We start from the raw sequence: 26615 nt of genomic DNA, 5'->3' as shown, positions 1-26615 counted from the left end.
CCTGGAAAGACCACCTTCTTCCCCTCCCAGCTAAACCCTTCTCTGCGCTTGGACTAAGGGTGGGAGAGAAAGAACACACGTTAAAACCATAAACTAGAGACCAAAGGTTGAATCATGACTGTTTCTACATCTGCCTCAGAATGTGAATCAAACTGGAGCCTTCCAGCTTCCCCGTGTGTAATACACAGGGAGACCTTCGGTGCTCTTCAGAAAAGACAACAGAAACAAAGACAGTAGGAACAAGAGCCTGTGAGAAAGGCATGATAAAAATTAAGCTCGAGAGAGAGAAAATAGTACTCCCAGGTCTGAGTGGGGTTCTTAGGTGGCAAGTCCGGACTGTCCCATGTTCCAGGAAGCAGCCGGCAACATTTCCAGTACGAGTTCCAGTGACACCCGCTGGGGTCAAAATCCCATCTCCACAAGCAAGTCACTTAAATCTCTGAACCCCACTTCCTTGTGAAAAAGTAGGACTACCCCAGAGATGATCCGCAGCCAGTCTAGAGCCAACAGGCCAGTCCTGTTCTGAGTAGTCTGTGTCTGGTATTCCTGCTTGAAATATTTCAACCAAGACCCTCGATGCCACCACCTCCCTCCCCCCCAGGGCATCTGTGAGAAATAACGTGAACTTCCTCCACAAACTGTGCTATCATGCCTTAGCAATCTGGTCCTGAAGCCTGAGGCAGTTCCAAAGCCCTATGTCACCGCCCGACCTAACTGTATCCGGCCTCTCCCAGCTAGGCCAAAAGTCAGTGATCACAGTACAGGCAGGGCGAATACAGCCAAAACAGAGAGACCTCTCCTCTACCCTTCTAAGACTCTCTCCTGCAAAAGGAGGTACTGCAGGCCCAGAAAATACCCTGCTTCAACATATCGACTTCCCTTTGAAGAAGCCATCACTCATAAAGGAGGCAGGACAGTTAAGGGTTCAATGTTCAGTTTCCTTTAATGACCCCCATCTCCCTGAAGGGCAGGTACAGGCAACTAGGCGACGGCAAGAGATGTTCACTTGAAGATCTTGCCCTGATTGAAGGTTTTGCCCACATGCTGGAAGGCCCCCTCCCAGGAAAAGTACTCTCGAACCAGCGTCTGGGTCTCCTCGCTGCCAGGATCCAGTTTCCGCCAGGTATATGACTCGTAGTCCACCTGCCAATCTGGACTCAGCTGGGGAGAGAAAGCCAGGTTAAGCACGTGGTCAGGTTATCAGACACTGTCCCACACCTGTTACTTCCAGCTCAGACGCATGTCATCAGATCCTAAAATGCCCGTGACCATGGCAGTCCTTCCTGTGCACATTCCTTGCACTCTCCGAATGCCTACAAGCACAGGAATGAAGGTGGACTTCCCACCCCCTTGCCCCACCCTGAAGAGACAGACTCCTCCCCTACACCTTTCCTCACCGGAAAGGCAAGCTCCTGGCCTCGGAAGACCCAGACCCCAGAAATGGAGCTGCTGTTGTTGGTTCCAAAGAGGATGACACTGGCAAAGGCATTCTTCCTCAGTTTGTCCAACCGCTGGAACATTCCTGAAGGGGCGAGGGAGAACATGCAGTCTTTAGAATCACATCACCCACTGCCTTGTCCCCCCTCTTCCTCTTCCTCGACCCACTCTCTTCTTACCAGTGATGAGGTTGCAACTCATGAAGGTCTGGGTGAGCTCTTCAGGGAAGCGATACTCAGCGTACCACAGAGACCAGCCATCCTTATCAAAATGCTCCCAAAAATACGGCAGCGCCACAGAGAGTGTGTCCTCATTGGAGTACTTGCGCTTAAATTCGTCCAACACAAAGGTACTGAATGGAGGAAAAAACAAGGTCAATGTGGAGACGGTCCTACTGAAGCAACAAAGGCTTGCCAGGCTAAGAGACACTAAGGGCAAATTTCACTAAAAATGTACTGGTTTAAAGGAAGAGGTCACTGGGTTGGCAGATGGGTACAACCTTGCAAGGGAGGAGAGCTAAGGGCATACAACCAGGGGGCCAGGGCACTCCTCTGCTCCGTATCTCCAGCCTAAGTCAGCTAAGCTTGAGGAGGGTAGGACCCACGTGGGGTGGAGGGAAACCATGCCCTGAGGAAAGTGCAGCCAACTGCTGCCCCCTGGTGGAGACCCAGAATGTGCGCTCCTTCTCCGTGGCCACCCCCTCCAGGGCCCTTTCCCACTGAGTCACACTCAGTCCCTGAATCACCCAACTCTCCCCCCCACCGCAGGCCTCTTCGGGTTACACACACTACAGTGTGACAGCCATGTAACCGGCAAATGTTATCATAAGGCCTCCGCCCCAGACCTTACACCCGTGGCCTTGAGTCACTCTGCCCAGGAACAATCCCAGATGCTGCAAAGCCCTTAGGGTTAGATCCTTGCAGAAACTTGGCACACTGCGCTGAGAAGGCTCTGCTGTGGAGAGTCCCTCCCCTCATGGCAGGGTGCTCTTTCTTTTCTTTTCAGTTATAAAACCACATGCTGACTGAAGAAAATCACTTGCAATGCCAGCAAACAAGAGAACTGATTAGTATGTTCGTGTACTTCCCGCTGGTGGCTCTCCAAAGACCATGTGTGTAGTTTTGTGCCTTTCATCATTTAATACTGTCACCCTACCAGGGATTCTTTTTCACAAATGTTTTAAGATTTTTTATTTATTCATTTGCGAGAGACAACACGAGAACACAAGCAAGGGGGAAGGTCAGAGGGAGAGGGAGAAGCAGACTCCCCACTGAGCAGGGAGCCCAATATGGGGCTCAACCCCAGGACCCCAGGATCATGATCCGAGTCGAAGGCAGACACTTCACTGAGTAACCCAGGCGCCCTTTACAAATTTTTAGTAACTTTTTTTTTTTAAGATTTTATTTATTTGACAGAGAGATCACAAGTAGGCAAAGAGGCAGGCAAAGAGAGAGAGAGAGAGGAGGAGGAAGCAGGCTCCCTGCTAAGCAGAGCGCTCCATGTGGGACTCGATCCCAGGACCCTGGGATCATGACCTGAGACGAAGGCAGAGGCTTTAACCCACTGAGCCACCCAGGCACCCTACAAATTTTTTTTTTTTTAAGATTTTTATTTATTTATTTATTTGACAGAGAAATCACAAGTAGGCAGAGAGGCAGGCAAAGAGAGAGGAGGAAGCAGGCTTCCCGCTGAGCAGAGCCTGATGCGGGGCTCGATCCCAGGACCCTTAGATCATGACCTGAGCTGAAGGAAAAGGCTTTAACCCACTGACCCACCAGGTGCCCCTTTTACAAATGTTTTAATGGCTAAATAATCCTCTACTGTATGAGTGTGCCATAAACCCATTTTTAAAAACCCTTACTAAATGTTTAATTGGCTCAATTACTCATTACTATAAATAATGCCAACAAACCCCAGAGTTAAAAACCATTCCTTTCCCTCTTCCCAGATAAGGTTAAGTGGTGTGACCTGCCCATTGTTAGAATATAGCAAAGCAGATGCTGTCCTTGAACCCTGGGTCCCATGGTCCTTGCCAAAAATGCAACGGAGACCTCCTCTGAGGAGCTTCCACCCCAACCATCTGAAAAAGGGACTGGAGATTTTTTTCTTCACACCTTCCTGAGCTGTTAGAACTTCATAATTTATGACCATGTTGTATCCATTTCCCCCCAAATGAGGACAAGCTCTGAACCTTTCCAGAAACAAGTGTAGCTGGAAGGCCTTAAAAGGACTGGAACTGGGGGCACCTGGGTGGCTCAGTGGGTTAAAGCCTCTGCCTTCGGCTCAGGTCATGATCCCAGGATCCTGGGATCGAGCCCCGCATCGGGCTCTCTGCTCAGCAGGGAGCCTGCTTCCTCCTCTCTCTCTCTGCCAGCCTCTCTGCCTACTTGTGATCTCTGTCTGTCAAATAATAAATAAAATATTTTTTTAAAAAAATAAATAAAAATGATTTAAAAAAAAAAAAGGACTGGAACTGGGACGCCTGGGTGGCTCAGTTGGTTAAGCGTCTGCCCTGGGCTCAGGTACCGATCACAGAGTCCTAGGATAGAGCCCTGTGTGGGGCTTTGTGCTCAGCAGGGAGTCTGCTTGCCCCTCTCCCTCTGACCTTCTCCCCTGCTTGTGCTCTCTTGCAAATAAATAAAATCTTAGAAAAAAAAAAGAGCCAGAACCAACTATTGACACATAGCAGTCTTCATCTTTGAAGACATTACCTTTGCATTAAAAATCCTACGGAAGGGGCGCCTGGGTGGCTCAGTGGATAAAAGCCTCTGCCTTCGGCTCGGGTCGTGATCTCAGGGTCCTGGGATCGAGCCCCGTATCGGGCTCTCTGCTCAGCAGGAAGCCTGCTTCCCCCTCTCTCTCTGCCTGCCTCTCTGCCTACTTGTGATCTCTCCCTCTCTCTGTCAAATAAATAAATAAATAAAATCTTAAAAATCCTACGGAAAATCATCTTGCCAGCCCAAAACAGAACCATAATAATACTGCTAACTGTATGAACCTGGGCACCTGGGTGGCTCAGTGGGTTAAGCCTCTGCCTTTGGCTCTGGTCATGATCTCAGGGTTCTTGGATCGAGTCCCACATCCGGCTCTCTGCTCAGCAGGGAGCCTGCTTCCTCCTCTCCCTCTGCCTGTCTCTCTGCCTACTTGTGATCTCTGTCAAATAAATAAAATCTCAGGGGGAAAAAAAAAAACTGGTATGAATCAATATTCCTAAAAGGATGTAAGTTGGTTTTTTTTTTTAAACTCAAGTACATTATTTATGTTTTTTTAATTTTTAGATTTTATTTATTTATTTGACAGAGAAAGACACACCGAGAGAGGGAACACAAGCACGGAGAATGGGAGAAAGAAAAGCAGGCTCCCTACTGAGCAGGGAGCCCGACATAGGGCTCCATCCCAGGACTCGGAGCCAAAGGCAGACGCTTAACAACTGAGCACCCAGGCGCCTCAGGATACAAGTTTATTAACAATTTTCAGTCTACTGGTGATTTATTTTCCGCCCAAAATATACATACCTAACATATGTGAAAATCTCTAGCTAACAATTAACTGGGTCCATGTTACAACAGCACACGTAACTCAGGTTAGTTATCACAACTTATGTACACACACCAAAACTCCTGCTCACTCCTGACCTGCCCTTGTATTAGGTTCAAGGTCAACCATCTCAGTTCAAAAAGAAATAGATCGGGGCACCTGGGTGGCTCGTTTAAGCCTCTGCCTTCGGCTCGGGTCATGATCCCAGCGTCCTGGGATCGAGCCCCACATCGGGCTCTCTGCTCAGCGGGCAGCCTGCTTCCTCCTCTCTCTCTGCCTGCCTCTCTGCCTACTTGTGATCTGTCTGTCAAATAAGTAAATAAAAAAAAAAAAAGAAAAAAAAAAGAAAAAGAAATAGATCTGTAAAGAGAAGCTGCATCTGGAGGCTTCCTTGGTCATGTATGAAGTGCCTAGGCCCAAGATTACACTTCCTCCTCCCCAAATGGGGAAGAGCAGCGCCTACTGTGACCATCTGCGCTAGGATGATCATCATTTATACGTCCCCATGCCCCTATTCTGCCCACCAGCAGTGTGCACCTTCATGCTAATTTATCCCATAAAAAACCATTACAGGGGCGCCTGGGTGGCTCAGTGGGTTAAACCCTCTGCCTTCGGCTCAGGTCATGATCCCAGTGTCCTGGGATCGAGCTCCGCATCAGGCTCTCTGCTCAGCAAGGAGCCTGCTTCTCCCCGTCCCTCTCTCTGCCTGCCTCTCTGCCTACTTCTGATCTCTGTCAAATAAATCATCTTAAAAAATTTTTTTAATTTTTTAAAAATGTTCAAAACCATTACAAGGAGAGCCTGGGCGGCTCAGTTAGTTAAGCACCTGACCCTTGATTTCGGCTCAGGTCATGACCTCACAGAGATCGAGCCCCATTTGGGAGTCTGCTTCTCTCTGCCTCCCTCTGCACACCCTCCACAAAAAATCTTAAAAAAAAAAAAAAACCCCACCATTACAAAATGGAGGAGGGTGAACCCTGTTGAACCCCAACAGACCAACTAGTGAGACGGCGGATGGCTTTGGGAAAGGCAGAGTGAGGGGGTGAGAAAAGCAGGGAGCAAGGAGAACTCCGTGAAGTGGCCGCTGACGACAGACGTCCCCTAATGCAATTCTAATGAAACGCCAGGGCACTAGCTGAGGACTTGAGTACAGATAGCAGGCAAGTACTGGATGCCCCCCTTCTAGGAAAACCAACAAGCTTCCTTTCACTGTATTCTTTTCTTTCAAGAACCCCAACCTTTACTGAAAAGGTTGGCAGTGGATGGGGTGAGGACCATCCCATCTACTTCCTTCTTGAGGGGTTCTATTTCCCCATCTGGGAAACAATGCAGCAGACAGGCACTAGGAAGTCACGGTCACCGTCCCTTCTCAGTGAGCATGTTTATACCATTTGCTCACATAGGGTGCCTGGGTGGCTCAGTCAGTTAAGTGTCTGCCTTCGGTTCTGATCATGATCCCAGAGTCCTGGGATGGAGCCCCAGAGCCCCACATCAAGCTCCCTGCTCAGCGGGGAGTCTGCTTCTCCCTCTCCTTCTGTCCCTCCCCCACTGCTTGTGTGCACACGCACCCCTCTCTCTTAAATGTTAAAAAAAAAATTTACCCAATTCTCGAGGATAAACTCAAGAAGTTGTTTTCCTTGCAAACAAGACATCTTTCAATTTTACACGGACAACCTAAAATGGTCCTAGCTATGAGAGGGGAACACACATAGGCAAAAACTGGCCTTCTTGAGTCCCATGCCCCCTTCCCTCCAATATCCTTACCTCTTGGGCAGGTGAGCGAAGGGGTCCTTGGCCTTCGGCTCAGCAGCCAATGCCTGTTCACATTCATCCATCTCCTCCTCAGGAGCAGGGGCAGCAGGCTTTTTCTCCTCTTTCCGCTCAGCCTGGGGCTTCTGCTTCTCTTCCCGAGAACCTTTCTCTTTCCGTGGGGTGTCCTTTTTAGGCTGGCTCTCTGCAAACTTTTTAGCTGGTGCAGAGAAAGGGAGAGAAGTCAGCATCCTGCCTCTCTCCATATGCCTCTAAAGGCAGGCAGAGAGCAAGGGAATGGAAACCCACTGGGCGGGGCAACTGCGGGATCTAAGCTCCGCACTGCTCTGCCCTGTACGTCCTGCAGCACAAATACAACACTCAGCAACAAAGACACACATGCACTACGACTTCTGTACGTGAACACTGAGGAGGGAAAGTACGTATGCCTGTAAAACAGGCATATGCATAGAACACTGCATAGGACAGCCCACATTCTGTGGGTCCACGTAACCCAGAAGCTTGATGGGAAATCAAGGGATGGAGACTGAGTGAACAGCCCCGAGCCAGGCCGTGTGCTCCTCTACCTCCAGACTCACCATCAAACTGGGCCATCTTCTCACAGAGTTTCACCTCCCCCAAGACAGCCCGGAACTGGGGCTGGTTAATACAGGTGAGGAACCAGCGGTTGGTATTTGGGAAGGCCTGGCGGAAAGCAGGCTCCAGGACCTGTCAGAACATAAGGGTGGACGCAAAGGAGAGAAAGGTCTTGAGGGGTTTCAGGCCAGAGAGCTTTGTTATTCTCGACACCAAAGCTCCACCTTCCTCTCAACCCCTGAGAACTCCCTAGAACACCATCTTACCCTGGAAGGCTACTTTCCATTTACCCTCCTCTTTTTAACACTACAGTCCAACTTAATGGAAACTTGATCCCATCCTTCGTTTACTACAAATCTACCTGGTAGACATGTTCATATGGCACCTTACCCCTTTTACAAAACCACGTCACACCTACACATTCCAATCTTTCAAATGTCATGTGTCAGGGCATCTGGGTGGCTCAGTCGGTTAGGGGTCTACCTTCAGCTCGGGTTATGATCCTGGAGTCCTGGGATCGATCAAGCCTCCAGTGGGGCTTCCTGCTCAGTGGGGAGCCTGCTGCTCCCCGTCCTTTTGCCCTCCCCCCAGCTCATGCTCTTTTTCTATTTCTTTCTCAAATACATAAATAAAATCCTTCCAAAAGAAGTTACATGTCAAACTAAAAACAAACAGAGGTGGGGCAACACAGCTACCAATACTGGTTTTGCCAAATAAACAAGGTAACAGAAACTATCTACACATGATACATATTTTTCTTTCACCAAACTTCAGGACCTAGCAACATTCGTAACAAAAAAAAAAAAAGCAAAAAGTATTTCAGAATAACAAACAGTCCTTTAAACTAAACTTAGCTTAGCAACAAACTCCTTTACCATCTTTTAGTTTGCTAAGATCAGAGCGAAAATAATCTCTGTCGTGGAGACAGACTACAGCAGTCAGTTCTATAGTACTGGTTCTACAGTATTTAGGTTTTCTTTTCTTTCTTTCATTTTTTTTTAATGATTTTATTTATTTACTTGACAGAGAAAGATCACAAGTAGGCAGAGAGGCAGGTATAGAGAAAGAGAGAGAGAAACAGGCACCCTCCTGAGCAAAGAGCCTGATGCAGGGCTCGATCCCAGGACCCTGAGATCATGACCTGAGCCAAAGGCAGCGGCCCAACCCACTGAGCCACCCAGGTGCCCCTGGGTTTTCTTTTAAGATTTTTATTTATTTGAGGCGCCTGGGCAGCTCAGTTGTTAAACATCTGCCTTCGCATCAGGTCATGATCCCCAGCCTGAGGTGGAGCCCCCCTCCGGTTCCCTGCTCAGCAGGAAGCCTGCTCCTCCCTCTCCCACTCCCCCTGCTTGTGTTCCCTCTCTCACTGTCTCTGTTTAAAAAAACAAAACAAAACAAAACAAAAACCACACACAAAACACAAGGGAACACAAGTAGGTACTTTTTGCCCCCAATTATTATACTACTATTCTGGACTAGTATCAGTCCAAGAGCTGCTGGGACACCTGGGTGGCTCAGTCAGTTGGGCCTCTGCCTTCCGCTCAGGTTATGATCCTAGGGTCCTGGGACAGAGCCCCATGTCGGGCTCCTTACTCAGTGAGGAGCCTGCTTCTCCCTCTCTCTCTGCCATTCCCCTGCTTGTGCTCTGTCTCTCTCTCTCTCAAATAAATAACTAAAAAACCTTTAAATTAAAAAAAAAAATTTTTTTTTAAACTTTAAAAAAGAGGGGCGCCTGGGTGGCACAGTGGGTTAAAGCCTCTGCCTTCAGCTCAGGTCATGGTCTCCGGGTCCCGGGATCAAGCCCCGCATCGGGCTCTCTGCTCAGCAGGGAGCCTGCTTCCTCCTCTCTCTGCCTGCTTGTGATCTCTGTCAAATAAATAAAATCTTTACAAAAAAAAAAAAACCTTTAAAAAAGAGGTGCTGCTCTGCATGCAACATGTCATGTTCTTTGACCCAGTAACCTCAAGACTAATTACCACCTCGCTGGTTTTATAACTTACAAGGAAAAGAAGAACTAAAGGAATTCTCTCTCCCTCTCTCAAACACACACACGCCCCTCTACCTACAACTAGTAAGTAATGAAGCCAAGAACTGAACCCAGCCTGCCTCCAAAAGACCTTGGTACCGAAGCTACCGGCCCTACCTCTATCTTTACAACTAAACACAAGCACAGCTGAACTTCCCAAAAATTACGGAAACAAACTAAACATCTTCATTGCCAAACAGAAACTCAGGAAACAGACGTTACCTAACTTCTCAGAAGGAGGGAAAGCAGTCAGGATACTCAAACTTGAGATCCCTAGTTGTTACCAGACACTCACTCATATCCAAGTCCTCGGCAGAATACGGGCAACCTAGAAGACTCATCACTTCGTTTCTACCCTCCCTCCCTACCCTCTGCCAACGTGATTCTTTATAAACGTCACCTGTTTATAGAGCCACAACAGGGTGCAAACAACTGTGATATCAGCCAGTGTCACACGTTCGCCCACCAGGAAAGTCCTCGTCTTCAAGTGAGCATCCAGTAGGCCCAAAATTCGCCTCACTTCCTCCTTTGCATTCTCTGTGGCCTATTGGTTTAAAATGATCAAAACTTAACAACGGGTACCCATCCCCTTCCCTGCTCCCCTCCCCCAACAACAGAACCAAGGTAGCTATTTCATTTACTAAATTCTGGCTCATCCCCATCCCCTTTCAACAGAGTCAGATCATAGATCATTCCAAACGTATGACAAATGAAGCTCTCGACACCAAATTTCTTCATGGTGGAGTCTAGATGAATTTCCCACTACACTGACCTAGTCCTTTATATTTGGATTGTAGAAGGGACCTCAGAGATCACCTGACTTAACCACTCCCCTACCATTTGGGATAGCTTTTCTACAGCAGAGATCTCTTCTCTGACCACTCACAACAGGCACCACTTCCAGTGGATCTGTGTGACAAAAAACCCAGATACCATCAACCACAGTGCTCAAAATTCACACCCCGGCGATGAGGTCTTTAATTATCCACATATTGTTAGCATCTCCTTTTCTCAATCTATTTTATTTCTTACTCCTTGACACTCAGGAGTTGATGCCATCCCTGCCCTTGGCTTCTCCCCCAGTCCCAAGGCTTACCTGCTTGTTGTGGTGCATGATGCCCAAGGTGGGGAAGACCCAGGTACTGGCTGGGGGCACTATGTCGCTATCAGCAAAGCTCACCCACTGCACCACCTGGGCTGCTGCCTCGGGAGTACTTCCCCGCAGCTCCTCATTGCTCACTGCAGAGGCAGAACACAAAGGTCAGAACTTTGGGGTCATGCCAACATCAATCCAAGTCCATGAAAATTCCTCTTCTATACACTCAGCTCACCCTCACCCTCTCCTACCTCCTTCATTCCAGATCTTCCCATTCCCACACCCACTGCAAATTACCATAGTAGGCAATGGCATTGCTCTCGAACACACAAAATCCATCGTCACCCTCAAATGCTGGAACCTGGGATATACAGTCAAAAAGGTAAGTAAAATTCAGAAAAGTAAGTAAAATACACAGTAATTTTTCACTAGCCAATCTCAGGAACTCAAATCATTTTGGATAAAAGTTCTTACATAAGGCTGACAACCCTTACTAAGCAAACTATCGATAAACACTACTGGTACTAACTCTAACCCGTGAACTAGAAATATTTAAGTAATTTGCTATGCCTTACGATCTAAACTCTCATAAGAACCCCAAAGATTTAGGTATTATCAGATGTCTGTATAAAATCCCTCAATGAAATGGGCAAAAGATCAAAAAACCAAGTGTCATATCTCTGTCCATATACTTGAAAGGATGGCTCCCCACACAGCATTTGTCTCCTCTCTGTTTAGCAAAGTTATTTGTGGATCTCTGTAAGCCCCTTGGTCTGCTCAGGGCAGATAACCTGATACATCTGCACCGAAAACAATCAAAACTCTCTCCCACAAACACAAAGAAACTTGTGAATTTTATAGCAATCACTGGACAGCTCTGCATTACTTCTAACTACATGTAAATCTACATTTATCTCAAAACAAAAAGAATTTTAAATCACTAAAATGTAAAAAAAAAAAGTTTTATGGAAAGCTCCCTTTTAAAGATGGAGACCATCTTCAGAGTGAGGCAATCTCAGGGCTCCTTGAGTTCTCAGGACCAAAGACCCCTGTGCACCTTCTTACTTACCTTGCCTGCAGGAAATTTACGGAGAAATTCAGGGGTGCGGTTGGTTTGGCCAAAGTGGAAGTGGGGTGGTGCGGAGAGCACGCGGACCTGAGCCCCGCTGTACTGAGCAGCAATGAGAGCCTTGAAGGCCCTCCAGTTTTCAGGATATGTGTACAGGGTCTATGGGAGAAAAGGGGGGTGGTATTCATGAGTAAAAAGGTCCCAGTCCTAAATGTCATCTCCCAGGATACATTCTCTGAGTTATTCCCAACCTGTTCAACTCACTTTTACACCCCCGGTGAGCCGAGCTCTCTAGTATCTGTCATGTGTAATCAGAGTCCTCTGAAATACCGAAGACAGAACTACACACCAACTGCTAAATAAAGCTTGCTGACAGGCTTGACCTTCCCTAAGGAAGGACATCTCTAGAAGCATTCTCACCTCAAATATATCGTCCAGAAACCCAGAACTTATAGCTCCCTCAGACTCCACCCGCCGACAAACATACACTCCTCCCTTCCCGGAGCCCTGGTTTCATTCATTGATGGTTAGCGAGTACCTGCCTACTCCACTGCTGAGCCGCGCACCCCTTCCAAAGCATCACCCTTGTCTCTCACACACCCCGACCGTTTCCAAGTTCCCCTCAGAAGAGCCACAGAGAAGCCGAATGGCATCTTCTCGTCCTAAACCAACTCGTTCTCCCCAAAGGACCACTCCTTCTTGTCACGCGTCCCGTCCCTCCGGTCCTGTCCCGCAGTGAGTTCCCTGGCGTTGCCTTCTCCTTCTATTAACCCGGCCAGCCCGTTCTCACTCTACTGTCCGGAGAGTCCTCCCGTTCCCAAACCTCCCCGCTGGGCGACCCTCAACCGGAGACAGTCGTACCTGCCCACAAAGACCCTCCTCTTCACCCCGTCCCTGTGGCTGCCCCACAAAACGGTCGCAAAAGTTCTGTCAACCTGCCCGGATCCCATGTCTCGAAGCGGCAACGAACCCGAACCCCTTTCTCAGGCCCCAGACTGCCAGGATCCAACATCTCTTTTCTCCTCTACCCAAGACCCTTCCACCTCTTTGGCCTCCAAGAGTCCCAGCCTCAGTTCCCCTCCGGGGCCTGGAAGCCTTGCACTCCAACAGTACGGTCTCCAGGCCCCGGATCACTTCCCCACTCGGCTCCAGAACTCCTCTGACCCCGGAGGGCCCTATTCCCGCAGAGGATGGCGTCGGATACCGCGACCTGTATCGCCGGAGCCGGCAAACTTACCCCAGCCGCCATGGTGATTCCGCAGAGAAAGGGGGTGGGGCTCTCGGCGCTGCCGCAAAGTAAGCCGTCAGGGAGAGGAGCGGGGGAAGGGGAGAGCCGTGGAGAAGCAGCAGCCGCAAAGCGAGGACGCCACAGAAGGCATACGCACGACAGTTCTGTATCCCCCGGTGGCTGAATTGGAAAAAGAAGGGGGTGGGTCCTGCTGGTCTGCGCAGAGAAAGCTCGCGCCTGCGCAATGGAACTCCTGGCTGGCCCGCCCCTCGGACCTGGCCAATCCGAGTCCCGACGTGGAGGTTGAAGGCGCGGAGGGTAAACTGTGAGAACCAGCTGGAAAACCTCCCCTTGTCTGCGACGTGGCACAGCTGCCAACTCCGCGCCCGCGCCGGCTCCCAGAGGCGTTTCGCTTCCAGCTCGGGAACCCGCGGTGACTGGACGGACATCCTGCCGGGCCCCTAACATCGGGACTGTGGGATCCTCACAGGAGCGGAAACAAGTCCGGCGTGGATAAGTCCATTTGTTCCCGCTCTGGTTTTTTTAGAGGAGAGGATGAGTAGCTAACCAGAGCCCAAGTCAGAAACCCTGCCAAAGTGATGTTTCCTCCCACTAAACCACCCTGCGGCTCCGCGATGCGGTCTTGCAAGGGCCCTGGTAGCGGGGCCTACAGCAGTAGAGTGCCCTGCAGCCGGGGAGTGCCGAGGGAGAACACGGCGCATCCATGGCGCATCCCTTCCACCCGTCACCCTTAAGGGCTGCCAGTTTACCCATGATTGGCTGCCCTTTACCCACGCTCGGGTCGGAAAATGTTTCCCCCATTTTAAGCAGGACAGAATGAATTCGGTTAAGTGAGAGAGTGAAGAGCCCTGAACCCGTTTCAGGCCATCACCGTAGAAGTCCAGCGGCAAGATACATGGGGAGGCAAACTTGGTACTTCTGCCCGGTGCTGCCCCAGCCGCCCACCTGGCACTCCCATCCTTCAGGAACTCTCCGGAGCGGGCTCCGGGTGCAGGGACACACACACCATCGCTGGCGCTCGCTGCAGGTTGTGATAAACGGTGGGAAGGAAACAGGCCGAGACCTATTTTAGGGTAGCCCAAGAAGACGTGTCTGAGAAAAGGCAGTAAGGTCTGGGGAGGGAAAGTACTGAGTGGAAGGGGGATTACTACCAGGTGGAAATTAGAGGAAACTAGTGTTCATTAAACTAGCAGCTTTATTGCCTGTCACAGTCCCTATCTTCACTTCAGGAGGTTCCGAAGTGCTTGAGGGAGGAAAACCTGTAAGAAATGATGGAGGTCAGGGAACAGGCCTTGAGAATCCTGGACTGGGGTCACGGTGAGAGTCTGGTCAGCCTGGGAGGCAGAGGCCACAAAGGTCAGGAGCGGCTCTGCCTCTGGCCGCTGTGCAGCACTGCTCAGTCCTCTCAGCTCCTGGGTGACCTGGGCCTCAACCGCCAGCCACTCCGCGGTGCCGTCTCCACCTCCGCCTCTCTCCTTGGTTTGCTGCTGCAAGCGTCGCCGGGCCCGCCGCCGCCCCTGCCACACTCGGTGCCACAGGGCACAGCGCCAGCTCACAGAGCAGAGTGACACCCCCTTCCCTGTCTCACCCCGAGACCTGTCTCCAGCTGCCTCAGGTCCCTTGGGCTCCTGCTCTGCCAGTGCTGCATGGCCCGACTGCCCCTCTTCTCCAGGGGCAAGCTGCTTTCCGGGCATCTGGGGTGGCTCCCCTGGCTGCCCATGGCTCTGCCCCCAGTCCTGGACCATCTCTCCAGCCTCTACAACCATTTCCTCCACCCCGTCTTCACTGTGATCCCCGATACATCCCTGCTGCTCCTCCTGCCTCTCCTCACAGCTTTTTTCCTGTCCATCTAGTTTCAACCTTTTGCTTGTCCCTCCCTGAGGAGACTCAGGCCCCCCCCTGTCTGACCGCAGTCTCTTGGTTCCCTGTTCTATATGGCACCCTAATGCTTCCCTTAACACCTGGGCCAGGGCAGCAGTGAGCCGGGTGAAGGGGGCAGGGGGTAAGGGGATGGGTGTTGCAGACAGCAAGTAACTAGGGGAGCTGGGCTGCAGAAGAGGGAGCAGCCCCCAGTCCCGGCCCCGGGAGGAACGGCGCTGGTACTGGAGGCTCCGGCAGTAACTAGCTGCCGCTCGGCAGCTGTTCTGTAGGCGCCCAGCTACCCGGCTGGTCACATTGGCTGCCACATTGTGACTCAGGTCAAAGGGGTCCTGGAGATTCATGGGGCCAAGGCGCAGACCCTCCCAGCGATCAGAGGGCAGGCCCCCTGCCACAGGCAGTGCCTGACCCTCCCGCAGGGACAGCAGTGAGCCACGAAGATCCCAACAAGAGACGCAGGAGAAGAACTGGGCTAGCAGAGAACCTGGAGGAAGAGGAAGACCAGGCAGAAGGGGTTACTTAGAGGCCAGTAATGAAATAGGCCTGCACTAGACGCATTCTCTACGAACTTTCTTTTCCCTTCCAAGGAGCTCAGAAGAGTGTCAAAAGCCAGACTTCTTTGATCTTTATATAAACAAGAGGTCCAGCCTCTCTCCCCCCATGCCCCATGTCCCCAGCAACCTCCTTCCCCAGATGCTGCTCCTTCCCCTCACCAGCAGTGTAACCTTGAGCCAGCCACTTAAGTGCTCCAAGACATGGCTGCTTCATCTGTAAAATTGTATTAAGGATACGAGCTATCCCACGAGGTTGCTGGGCGAACCATGCCAGGCCAACAGTAACTGCTGGATATGACGTACAGTTGTGTTTAACATCATTTATTAATCCTCCAGCGGGCTCCCCAAACTCACTGAGGGGCTCCTTATTGGTGCTGGGCTCCAGTCTTGAGGCATCCCTGGGGAAACTACAGTCCCAGCCATCAACCTCCACCTGCTCACCCTCCCCTGCAAAAGGAAAAAAGGTGAGGGTCAGCCCGGAAGCAGGAAGATTTGGGAGTGACAGCAGAGATCTCATTCCTGGGGCAGCTTAGCACGTCGAAATGAGACACAGAAGAGGAAAGCCGAAGCTAACAAGAAAAAGCGGGTGGCGGCCAGGCCACAGTACCTGCTTTCTGGGTGAGCTGGGACACAGTGGGCAACACAGGAGGGTCCCTGGTCTGAAGGAAATAGATCACGAGCAAGGTGAGGGCGTAGTTACTGAGGAGGGGGCCACTTCCTGGGTAAACAAGAATTCCAGTTAGATTGGAGGTGCATCTAACACCCTGGTTGGTTCTCTCAACCCTTGTTCCTGTACAAACCCCCCTCCCTTCCCTGAACCCCCACCTTTGCCCCAACGCCAGTTCAACCCCAAGTCTGTCCTGATCCATTCTCACCTGACAGCCCTCGACCCTGAGCCCAGCAGCGCAGGGTGTACACCAGGGGCCGAACTCGCCCATCCAACTCCGAGCAGAGACTCAGGAAGCGAGAGTTATGCAGGGCCAGCCTGGAACAGAAACAGGGGCGTCAGCACTGGGGAACCCTCTGAACGATCACCCCAGCCCTTGTTCCAGGCCTGCAGAACAGGGGTCCAGCTGGAATAAGGCCAAAAGAGGGTTTCCCAAGTGTTTGCTGACCGGGACATGTGAACAGGCAAGCAAAGAAAGGGCAAGCGAAAGGACGTCACAAGTGTTCAGGAAACACGACATCCTAGATAGGATGTTAGAGAAGGGTTTCCTTACAAAACTGCTCAAAGCCTTTCATATGCAAAGAAACAAAGACTGGAAGGGATGGAGAAAGATAGAAAGAGGAAGTGGGGGGATGGGGTGGGAAGGGAGAAACTGATTTGCATCTAATTTAGCATTTCCCAAACTTACTCAACACTGGAACTCTCTTCTAAATCCCCTAAAAATAGTATTCGAAGGAACACACTTTACATTCGTGAAAATGGATGCCAGACAGGAGACAAATGGCAGAAAGAGGGATGGGACCCAACTAGGATAATCTCAAGGTTCAGCTAGTGCAAAAGCTTCCCACCCCGGGGCTCGCTCTTCACCCATCCCAGAATGCTCAGCTGGACTTCCCCAACCACCCCCTATACAAAGGTACCGGTTACTGAGGGAGACGTCACCGTGAAGACCTGAAGGCCGATGGCAAAACTTGACCACAGGGCGTCGGGCAGTGGGCACAGTTTGGACTCGGTACACTCCAGGGACACAGCCCCGAAGAATGGATCCCACCAACTCCAGCATGGCTACTCCCTCCGTTTTCTCCCCCCTCAGGGCCTCTGCTAGTTCCAGGGCCTTCCCCAGGTCCCCCTCTCCCCGGTCCTCCTGCACTGGTGAGGCTGGAGGCAGGGACTGGGGAGAGGCGAGGGTCTCAGAAGCCAAAGCAGAGTCTGGAGTCTGGGGTGCCAGTGAAGAGGAAGGAGTTTCAAAATCCAGGGCTTCTGAGTCTTGGGGAGAAGGAGGCTGTGAGTCTGGAGGGGAAGCCAGGGTACAGGCCAGGGCTTGAGGATCCAGTGGTGATGCAAGGGCTGAGTCCAAAGATGGAGACTCAGGGGCCTTTGGGGCTGGCTGCGGGCAGAAATGGGTTCAGTGAATATTCACCTCTCCTGCTGTCCCCCATCTGGGCAACATTCCCCAGAATATATCTATTACTGCTTATATGCCAGGTTCCGTTCCAAGGACTTTATATATATTAACTCAGTTAATCCTCACAACCCCTTTTAAAATTAAACATAACTTAAAAAAAAAAAAAGATTTTATTTATTTATTTGACAGAGAGAAAGAAAGAGAGCACAAGCAGGGGGAGCAGCAGGCAGAGGGAGGAGACTCCCCTCTGAGCAAGGAGCCCGATGTGGGACTCGATCCCAGGACCCTGGCATCATGACCTGAGTGAAAGCAGACACTTAACTGACTAAGCCACCCAAGTTTCCCTAAAAATAACTTTTAGTGCTACAAAATAAATGGTCTGTATTCGACCAAGATGCCACTGTCATGAAAGATAAAAGGCAGAGGAAGTGTAAAGGAGACTGAGGGGCCAACACTAGCCTGGGACTGGGCAGCTGATGACCGCAGGCAATGGACTGCAGACCGAAATCTCGGAACACTTTACACCCGCGCCAGGGAACACATCCGTCCTTGCTAACGGTATTGTGGTTGTACCCAAGGATGCCTTTGTGTCTCCCCAACAGACACTGGACTATTATGGGCAGCATGTAAGCTCTCAAATGACTCTGAAAATATAAAGTGTGTGTGTGCATGTGTCTATATGTAGGGAGAAAGAAAAAACAGACTGATAAAGTTTTTATTTATTTATTTTTTTAATGTATATATATTTTTTTATTTGACAGAGACAAACACAGCAAGAAAGGGAACACAAGCAGGGGGAGTGGGAGAGGGAGAAGCAGGCTCCCCACTGAGCAGGGAGCCCGATGCAAGGCTCGATCCCAGGACACTGGGATCATGACCTGAGCCCAAGGCAGACGCCTAACAACTAAGCCACGCAGGCACCCCTAAATTTATTTTTTAAATAACCCTTTTTGTGGTGCCCCTGGGTGGCTCAGTCAGTTAGGCGTCTGACTCTTGGTTTCATCTCAAGTCATGATCTCAGGGCTGTGAGGTCAAGCCCCATATCAGGCTCTGCATTCAGTGTGGAGTCTGCTTGAGATTTTCTCTCCCTCTGTCCCTCCCTCCACTCGAGCCCAATTTCTCTCTCTCATTAAACAAATAAAATATTTAAAATAAGGTAGGGAGTATACGAAAACTCTGTACTTTTTGTTCAATTTTGCTGTGAACCTAAAGCTGCTCTAAAAAACAAAGCCTATTAAAAAAAAAATACTAACAACCCTTTCCTATTCCAAAAGCAGAATCAATATATTAGATGTTAGAAAATACAGATAAGTAGGGGTGCCTGGGTGGCTCAGTCGCTAAGCTTCTGCCTTCGGCCCAGGTCATCATCCCAGGGTCCTGGAATGGAGCCCCACTTCGGGCTCCCTGCTCAGCAGGAGGCCTGTTCTCCCTCTCCCACTCCCCATGCTTGTGTTCCCTCTCTTTCTGTGTCTTTCTCTGTCAAATAAATAAATAAAATCTTTAAAAAATATACAGATAAATAAAGACATAATCCCAAAATTACTTTATGTTCTTTCATATATTTCTTTTCCAAAATACAGTATTATATACACCTGTATATAAAAACAGAAAAATCTGTTTTTCTCCCTATTACCAATGCCATATATCCTGTGTCAATTCGTATTCATCCTATCTAATACCCATCTAATACATTCACATTTCTGCAATCACAATAACCCTTTCGGGTTCCATTCTCCCTGTTTCATAAAGGAGGAACTAAGGCATGAGAGAGATGGCACTTGCCCAGAGTCCCATAACCATCCCCACTGACTCTTCCCAGCTGCCTTCCCAGTCACTCACCTGGGACTCTTCCAAGTCACCCAGATCCAAGAAGAGGTCAAGATCACAGCCATGGACATCAAAACTGTTTACGGAAGAGCCAAAAGGATGGACCACGCAGCCTGGATGCCGAGCAGAAAATAAAGGTCGAGGAACATTAGAGAAGAGTGTGGAGTGGAAGAACGCAGTGGGGCACAAAGAACGAAGAATAGCCAAATAAATGCCTCTACCTGAGGGAGAACTGGGGTATGGGGGCAGGGGAGGGAGGACGGGGAGGGCTCAGACATGGTAAAGGAAGTGACTCACCGGGAAAGAACTCTGTGAAGACCTCTTGCATCAGGGCTACCACGAGGCTCCGAAGCTGTCGCTCAGCCTCAGACAACTCCCTCAGCCCCACGAGCTTCACCATTTGTGCCCCCACATCTGGGGCCTCAGCTAGTGCTTTGGCCAGCTGGTCACTGTCAGGGGCTGCTCCTTTGGGGGATTTGGAGGCTGGGCTCTGGAACTCTTTCTGCTCCCGTGGCCGGACCCGCAGGCGATGTCCTCCCAGGGTGTGCTGGGGCTGCGACAAGACAGCTTCCCGGGTCCCAATGTCCCCCATCTCCACAATAGCAAACACTCCCTGGCAAACCACAACAGAGGCAGGGATCATGGTTTTGGAATAAAAAATCCAAACACATGGTTTGACACTGAGTGGGATTCTTTGGAATGGGGACCACCCTATGAATTGGGAATATCTGCTTAATGTTTCTGGAACAGGGAACATATTAGAAAAACAATTGTCTCCCTCACTCCCATCCCACACATTTTACTCCCATCCCAGTCTGCCTCTGAAAATCCCATTTGACTTATTCCATTCTCCCCTGCTCTTACCAATGACATGATTTCACTGCTTATACTCTGAGGCATCCCCTAACTTTTCCTTTTAACTTAATTAGACTTTTCAGTGCTGATTTAGAATCCATATAATGAGCTGTGCTAGGTGGAAATATAAATATACCCTACCTTGAACAGACTTCCTATCTAGAAATAACAGTAACATGACACCATGATGCTATGATCTGGTTGAGTTCCATGATATTCACTGGGAGACAGATAGATTTTTTTTTTTTTTGAGACAGATTTTTTCTTTTTTTAAGATTTATTTATTTATTTACTTGACAGAGAGAGAGAGAGAGAGTTCACAAGCAGGCAGAGAGGCAGGCAGAGAGAGAGAGAAAGGGAAAAGCAGGCTCCCTGCTGAGCAGAGAGCCCATGGCAGAGCTCGATCCCAGGACCCTGAGATCATGAGCTGAGCCGAAGGCAGAGGCTCAACCCACTGAGCCACCCAGGCACCCCTTCTTTTTTCTTTTTAAGGCAAAATGTTACCAGGAGCAGGAAAAATACGACTGCCTTGGGGCAAAAGTCCATATTCTTTCACATTCTCTTCAGTAGTAACAAAAGAGCCTCATCCTGCTTGTAACAAGGTATGTATAATAACCAAGACAGTGTGATACCAGGGTGCCTGGCTGGCTCCGACCCTGGAGCCTGCATCTCTTGATCTCGGGGTCTTGAGTTCAATCCCCATGTCGGGTGTAGAGGGCACTTTAAAAAAAGGAAAAGAGGACGCCTGGGTGGCTCAGTGGGTTAGGGCCTCTGCCTTTGGCTTGGGTCGTGATCTCAGAGTCCTGAGATCGAGCCCCGCATTGGGCTCTCTGCTCAGCAGGGAGCCTGCTTCTCCCTCTCTCTCTGCCTGCCTCTCTGCCTACTTGTGATCTCTCTCTCTGTCAAATAAATAAATAAAATCTTTAAAAGAAAAAAGGAAAAGAAGAAAGACAAGGTGACACTGGCACAAAGACAGTCATTCAGAGGAAGGAAATAAAACAAAGACTCCATAAATTGAGCCCATACCTCTATGGCCAACTGATTCTCAACGAAATTGTCAAGTCTGTTCAATGAGGAAAGAACAGCCTTCCCAACACATGGTGCTGGGACAGCTGGATAGCCACATGTGAAAGAACGATATTGACCCTACCTTACACCATATAAAAAATTAATGAAATGGGGGGTAGGGGAGACAAGGGGGAGCAGCCTCACCAGCACACAGGCTTGAATCACATATAAGGAGTGATAAAACATTCTGGAAGGATGGGTAAATATACTAACAACCCCTAAATTCTGTACTTTAAAAGTGTGAATTTTATGCTATGTAACTCACAACTCAATCGAAAATACAAGCGCAAGGGGGGGGTGTGCCCTTTCTATCCTCACTTCCACCCCATGCCAAACACGGCAAAGGACCATAGGGAAACCAAGGAGAAAGGCAGCCACTTGGACCCGCCCAAGCCAATCTTCTGACTCTGAGGATTCACACTACTCACCAGACTGCAGTTCAACCCCAACTATGCAATCAAAGCCCCAGCTAGAAATCAGGTGTGTCTTTGCCTGGCCTTGTCTTTGCGTGCACATTTCTCTCAGGAAACTAAAATTCAGAGAAATTAAATAACTTGTGACTGCCTCCAAATAAGGGCTTAATCCCCCAAATCTCCAACGTCCCAGTGATTCCCTCAAGGAAATATTGTGGAAATGAAATGAGATATTGTACATAAACCATTTAGCACATGATTGAGGCATAATTGCTCAATAAAAATTTTAGTCATTATTGTCAAAATAATTAGAAGCCGGGGCGCCTGGGTGGCTCAGTGGGTTAAGCCTCTGCCTTCGGCTCAGGTCATGATCTCAGGGTCCTGGGATTGAGCCCCGTGTCGGGCTCTCTGCTCAGCGGGGAGCTTTCTTCCCCCACCTCCTCTGTCTGCCTCTCTGCCTGCTTGTGATCTCTGTCAAATAAATAAATAAAAATCTTAAAAAAAAAAAAAAAAAGGTCATTCTCTACAACTGAAACAAATACAAACAAAAACAGGGATACTGAGTTTTCTGAAAAAGGAATCTGGGGCAGACATTGCCAACTGCCCTCCCAATATATATTGTGCCTTTCTTTCTTACTAACAGAGTCCCAACTGTTCAGAAGGGCAAGGTGTCCAGCTTAAAAAACTTCATTTCCAGGCTTGCCTGTAGCTAGGGTAACCATGTGATAGAATTCAGGCCAATGAGAAGTCTAATGAAGAGGGCCCTGGGAAAGATATTTTCCTGGAAAGTAAAGAAAAGCAGGGGAAGATGGCACTAGCCTTTTATATTCTATCCTTCAGACTGCCCCCTTCTCTTATCTGAAGATGTGCAAACAGCATTATCACAACTAGGAAGGGAGAGCCAGGTGCCAATAACGACAGAGCAGGAAAACTGTAAAGTGCTGGACTGCCCAAGACTGGACTTCTTGTTAAGGAGAACAATTAAACCCCTTTTGGTAAAGCCTCTGTGGGTCAGTTGCCCAATGTGATCTCTAAGAAAAACACACCCAGCCCGGCCTAAGAGAAGACGTGGGCTACCAAAGCCATTTGGAGTCACCTAAGCCATGCCTACGCAACCAGAGCACAGTCTCAGAACTATAATATGATGACACAACAGAGCAATACAACAATAAACTTCTTCCAAAGAACTAAAGAGAAACCGACAAACCGCCTGCGCGGAAGACCAAAAGAACCACAAAGAATCAGCTTATTTGTCTAGCACTGTCCAGAAGACAGGGTAATTTGACCAGCTAATTTCAATACCTCTCACTGTAAGTTAATAAACTGCTAGCTGGTTTATAAACCAGTCTCTTGTGGGGTTAGGATAGATCTCCCGACGGTGTGGCCTTAAAGCACCTACTTTGTTGTAATTACTCATTTAATAACTCATTTAACTGTCTACTTTATTCACTAGACGATGAGCTCTGAGCCTGCATGGGCCACATCCATCCCACTCACTATGGAAAACATAGCTCTTAGGCACCTGGGTGGCTCAGTCAGTTAAGCACCCGACTCTTGGTTTCAGCTCAGGTCATGATCTCAGGGTCGTGAGATCAAGCTCCGTGTCAGGCTCCATGCTCAGTGTGGAGTCTGCTTAAAATTCTCTCTCCCTCTCTCTCTTTCCCTCTGTCTCAGTTCACAAAGCTGGACTGGTCCAAGTACTATGGTGTCCATCAAGGAAAGGCCCCACAAGGCACCAGCTGAAACAGGGCTGCTGGTTTCTCTCTCATTTCTTTTTGTATGTGGCACACCGGACTCATTCTTTACCCCAAGAGCCATTCACTCTACCTTGTCCTTGTCCATGACAACACTGGCCACGGGTCCAAATGCCTGGAAGTACTGAGTGAGCTGAGCAGAATCCACATCCCGGGGAAAGCCACTGACAAACACACTTCGGAGTCCCTGGGCCTTTCGGGCAGCTCGTAGTTCTACCAGGTGCCGGTGCTTCCGGCCCCCCAAATGGGCATCTAGGCTGGGTCCTGCAAAGATAATCGCAAAACAAAAATATCCAAATCACCCTTCAGTGTATTTACATGCTGGCTTTACCTAAATGCACTCCTAACTCCTACTAATCCTTCCAAGCCACAGGAAGTGTGACCTTTGAATATACAAAGTCCTGGCTCTTTTCACCTTCCTCTTTTGTCCATTTGCCTATATAAGATATTCTAAGTGGTCCCCAGGAGAACTAGCTACAAGTTTTTTTTAAACCATCTCTAAGTACTAGGTAGAGCAACACCTGTAAATTGTAAAAAAAAAAAAAAAAAAATTTAACAGGAAACTTATACCGATCATATACAGAAGAACTAAACAAAGCAAGACCCTAGACTACTCCCTCAAGGATGGTCTCTAGGTATGGTACAGAAATTGCAAGTGCAAAATGTGAGGTCACACTGCCCAAGTTTAAAACCCAGGTCTCGTAAACTGTGTGAGATCTTGGGCAAGTTACTTAACCTCTCTGTGCATCAGTGTCCTAGGTCACAAATTGAAGATATTACTAGTACTTACCACAAGGGTCTTATGCAATATAGAGTACCTGGCACAGTCTGTTACATGTTGAACATGGGAAAAGTTAGCAATTATTATTTTTATTAAATTCTGGGTCAGCTGTTTATTGTCACCAATGTATATGTTGGGCCAGGGAAGACTATGCTGGATTTTTGGCTTGCCTCAGGGGACAAATAGTGATAGTGCCATTCACAAAGAAAAAGAACAGAAGATCTTGTTTAGGGAAGATCGGGATTCCAGAAGTGGAATTAGAAGGCGTTTGGGTGGCCCAGTCCGCTAAGCATCTGTCTTCCGGTCAGGTCACGATCCCAGGGTCCTGGGATTGAGTCCTGCATGGCACTCAGAGCCTGCTTCTCCATCTGCCGCCACCCAACTTGCACGCGCTCACTCTCAAAAACAAACAAATCTTTAAAGAAGAAGAAGAATTTGAGGTTTCGTTGAGTCCCCTGCGCTGTCACACAAGAACCCTGTTTACTTTGCCAAACCCACCTCCTAGTCATGCATGCCATGCTCCTTCCTATACCTCTGCCTTTGGGTAGCTCCTCTGTAGGGCTTCCCTGAGTTAGTTACTACTTTCTCTGTGATCCTACAGCTCTCCACACATATCTATTGAGCATTGGAATTGTCTCCACCTCTCGATGGTGAGCTCCTTCATCTCTGAATCCCCTCACCCCACCCGAGAGCCCAGCAGGGTACCAGACACAAAGGTGGCGTCCAACAGATGACAGTTTAAGAGGGAATAAGATAATGAAACTTTCGTTGTGGGGATTTCGGATACTAGGAAGGAGGGGGTAAAGTGGTGGGACTTCGCCACTCTCCAATCCCCTGTACAGGCGGAGTGAAAACGGAGACGAGTGACCCTACCAACCGACTTCTCAAGAACTATGACCTATAACCCTAACTTTTCGCTAGGACCCACAGACGAGAACTCACAACCACCCCCTCACAAGCCACCGCTTACGGTTGGCTGTAGTAACGTGGCAGAGGCAGCAGCGGAAACCCCCACGGGGCAACGATTGGACATCCGAATCCACTGCCGCCATCGCGACTCTCCAGTACCGACAACACACAACCCGTTCTGCTACCACCGGAACACACGCCTACAAATCGCAACGCGCTCCGAAGCAACTTCCGCCAGCCCGTAGGAAGTGACGTAGGATCGACCATCGCGCAGGCACACTCCTCGGGAAACAGCTCTTTCGACTCAGGGTTCCGCTTTCATCCCCGTTAAGTCTCTTCCACCAGCTTCAGGAGAAGCCGCCTATCTTTGATACTTATCTGCATGCTGTAAGCCGATTGGTGTGCTCTGAGCCATTCAGGCGTTGATTGGCCCAACGAATCATGAATATTCATGAAGGCAGCCACTAACGCCGGCACCGGGACCCTTTGAAGTCAGCCCGCTGTTTCCCTGCTGCTCGGTTGGGGGACGATGCCGCGGGTATCTTCCCTCTCGGGGCGAGACGGACCCGCGGCGCTCCATCCTCAAACCCATAATTACCTGGCGAATAAAGGCGGAAGATAAGCAGACTTCACGAAGCTCAAGGCTGTCCCTGGACTCCCGAATTCCTTAGGGCTGCTACTCTCTCTCTGCCCTCGGTCCTCCCTCCAAATGGGTGTTCTGCGACCACTTCCCAGCTCGGTTAGGGAGCTATTACCCCACTGGGCGCCTCCCAGACTCCACTCAGCCACAGCCAGATCGCTGCGGCCCGGTGAGTCAGGCTTTCCTTCCGCAAGAGTGGCCGCCAGAGCCACAGGCCCGCTTCAAGGTGTGCGGTGGGGCCCACTATGCCTTCAAGGCAGCGGAGTGAGGATATCGTTCAGAGGATATGCTGCTTTCCCCAGACTGGTATAAGTGGTCAATTCCTCCTAATAACTGCCCAGGTGTAAGCTCGGAATGGGGAGAGTGAAGGGGCTGCGGAGCCCCCAGGGGCAGAGAACGGGATGGAGACGACTCAGAAGGGCTAAGTAGCTCCTGCTGTGGTTATCGGCCCACACCTCTGGACTGTGAAAAGCACACCGGACCTAAGGCAAACACCTGAAGGTCTGTAACCTTAAACAATTCCCAACTGCTGAGGCTGCCTTCCTTCCTACGGGGAAGGAAGTGCAGAAGGAACACGGAGTGAGTTTAACTTCTCCTACATTCTCCAAGGGTGTGCCTCCTGTTGGGCCCTGCTCAGGCTTCTGTTTCCCAAAACCAAGAAAGCAGAAGACCTTTCTGGAGTGGCCCCCACTATCAAGGCAGGTGCTGAGGCTGGTCTTGGGAATCCTTGAGCAGCAATCTGTGCAAATCTACCACAGAGCTGGGTGGTTAAGAGACTGCAGTACCCACCCCCCCCCCCAAGATAGGCTGCATCTTGCCCTGGTCTCTAGCAACTCCCAGAATTTCCTGAGATGAGTGTTAGGAAATAGAAAGAAAAACACCTTCACACTTCCCTTCCCGTGGAAGCCACCAACCATCCAGAGTCCTCTCATTTCAACTGCTCTGAACAAATCCGTATGTACCAAGAGGAGATTGGTTTCCAGCAACGCAGGCGTCTGGGGAGCAGTTTGAGTCACAGGAAAAAGCTAGCTGGAACAGGCTGCCTGTCCATGCTGCCTGTCTCCTAAAGCTGTTCTCCGGGAAAGTCCCATCTGTACCTCCTTT

General features: G+C 49.6%; 2 protein-coding genes across 2 annotated transcripts; both read right to left on the bottom strand.

The window, feature by feature from the left end:
- Positions 1 to 924: 924 nt before the first annotated feature.
- Positions 925 to 14063, bottom strand: EEF1G (eukaryotic translation elongation factor 1 gamma). Its single transcript, XM_080817361.1, has 12 exons — positions 13706 to 14063; positions 13015 to 13273; positions 12749 to 12919; positions 11512 to 11670; positions 10740 to 10803; positions 10443 to 10585; positions 9747 to 9890; positions 7323 to 7452; positions 6739 to 6943; positions 1617 to 1789; positions 1398 to 1522; positions 925 to 1161 (listed from the first exon to the last, which is right to left on the bottom strand). Exons 2-12 carry the CDS (start codon positions 13186 to 13188, stop codon positions 1003 to 1005), a joined length of 1647 nt encoding a protein of 548 aa, XP_080673487.1. The 5' UTR covers positions 13189 to 13273; positions 13706 to 14063; the 3' UTR covers positions 925 to 1002.
- TUT1 (terminal uridylyl transferase 1, U6 snRNA-specific) lies at positions 13845 to 25069 on the bottom strand. The gene is made up of 9 exons (XM_080817358.1): positions 24933 to 25069; positions 23255 to 23445; positions 19389 to 19704; positions 19104 to 19204; positions 16780 to 17246; positions 16068 to 16177; positions 15800 to 15910; positions 15547 to 15639; positions 13845 to 15122 (listed from the first exon to the last, which is right to left on the bottom strand). Exons 1-9 carry the CDS (start codon positions 25012 to 25014, stop codon positions 13981 to 13983), a joined length of 2613 nt encoding a protein of 870 aa, XP_080673484.1. The 5' UTR covers positions 25015 to 25069; the 3' UTR covers positions 13845 to 13980.
- Positions 25070 to 26615: the final 1546 nt, after the last annotated feature.

This window comes from Martes martes (genome assembly GCF_963455335.1).
Source record: "Martes martes genome assembly, chromosome: 10".
Classification (NCBI taxonomy): domain Eukaryota; kingdom Metazoa; phylum Chordata; class Mammalia; order Carnivora; family Mustelidae; genus Martes; species Martes martes.
This window is presented reverse-complemented; position numbering and strand designations above follow the sequence as displayed.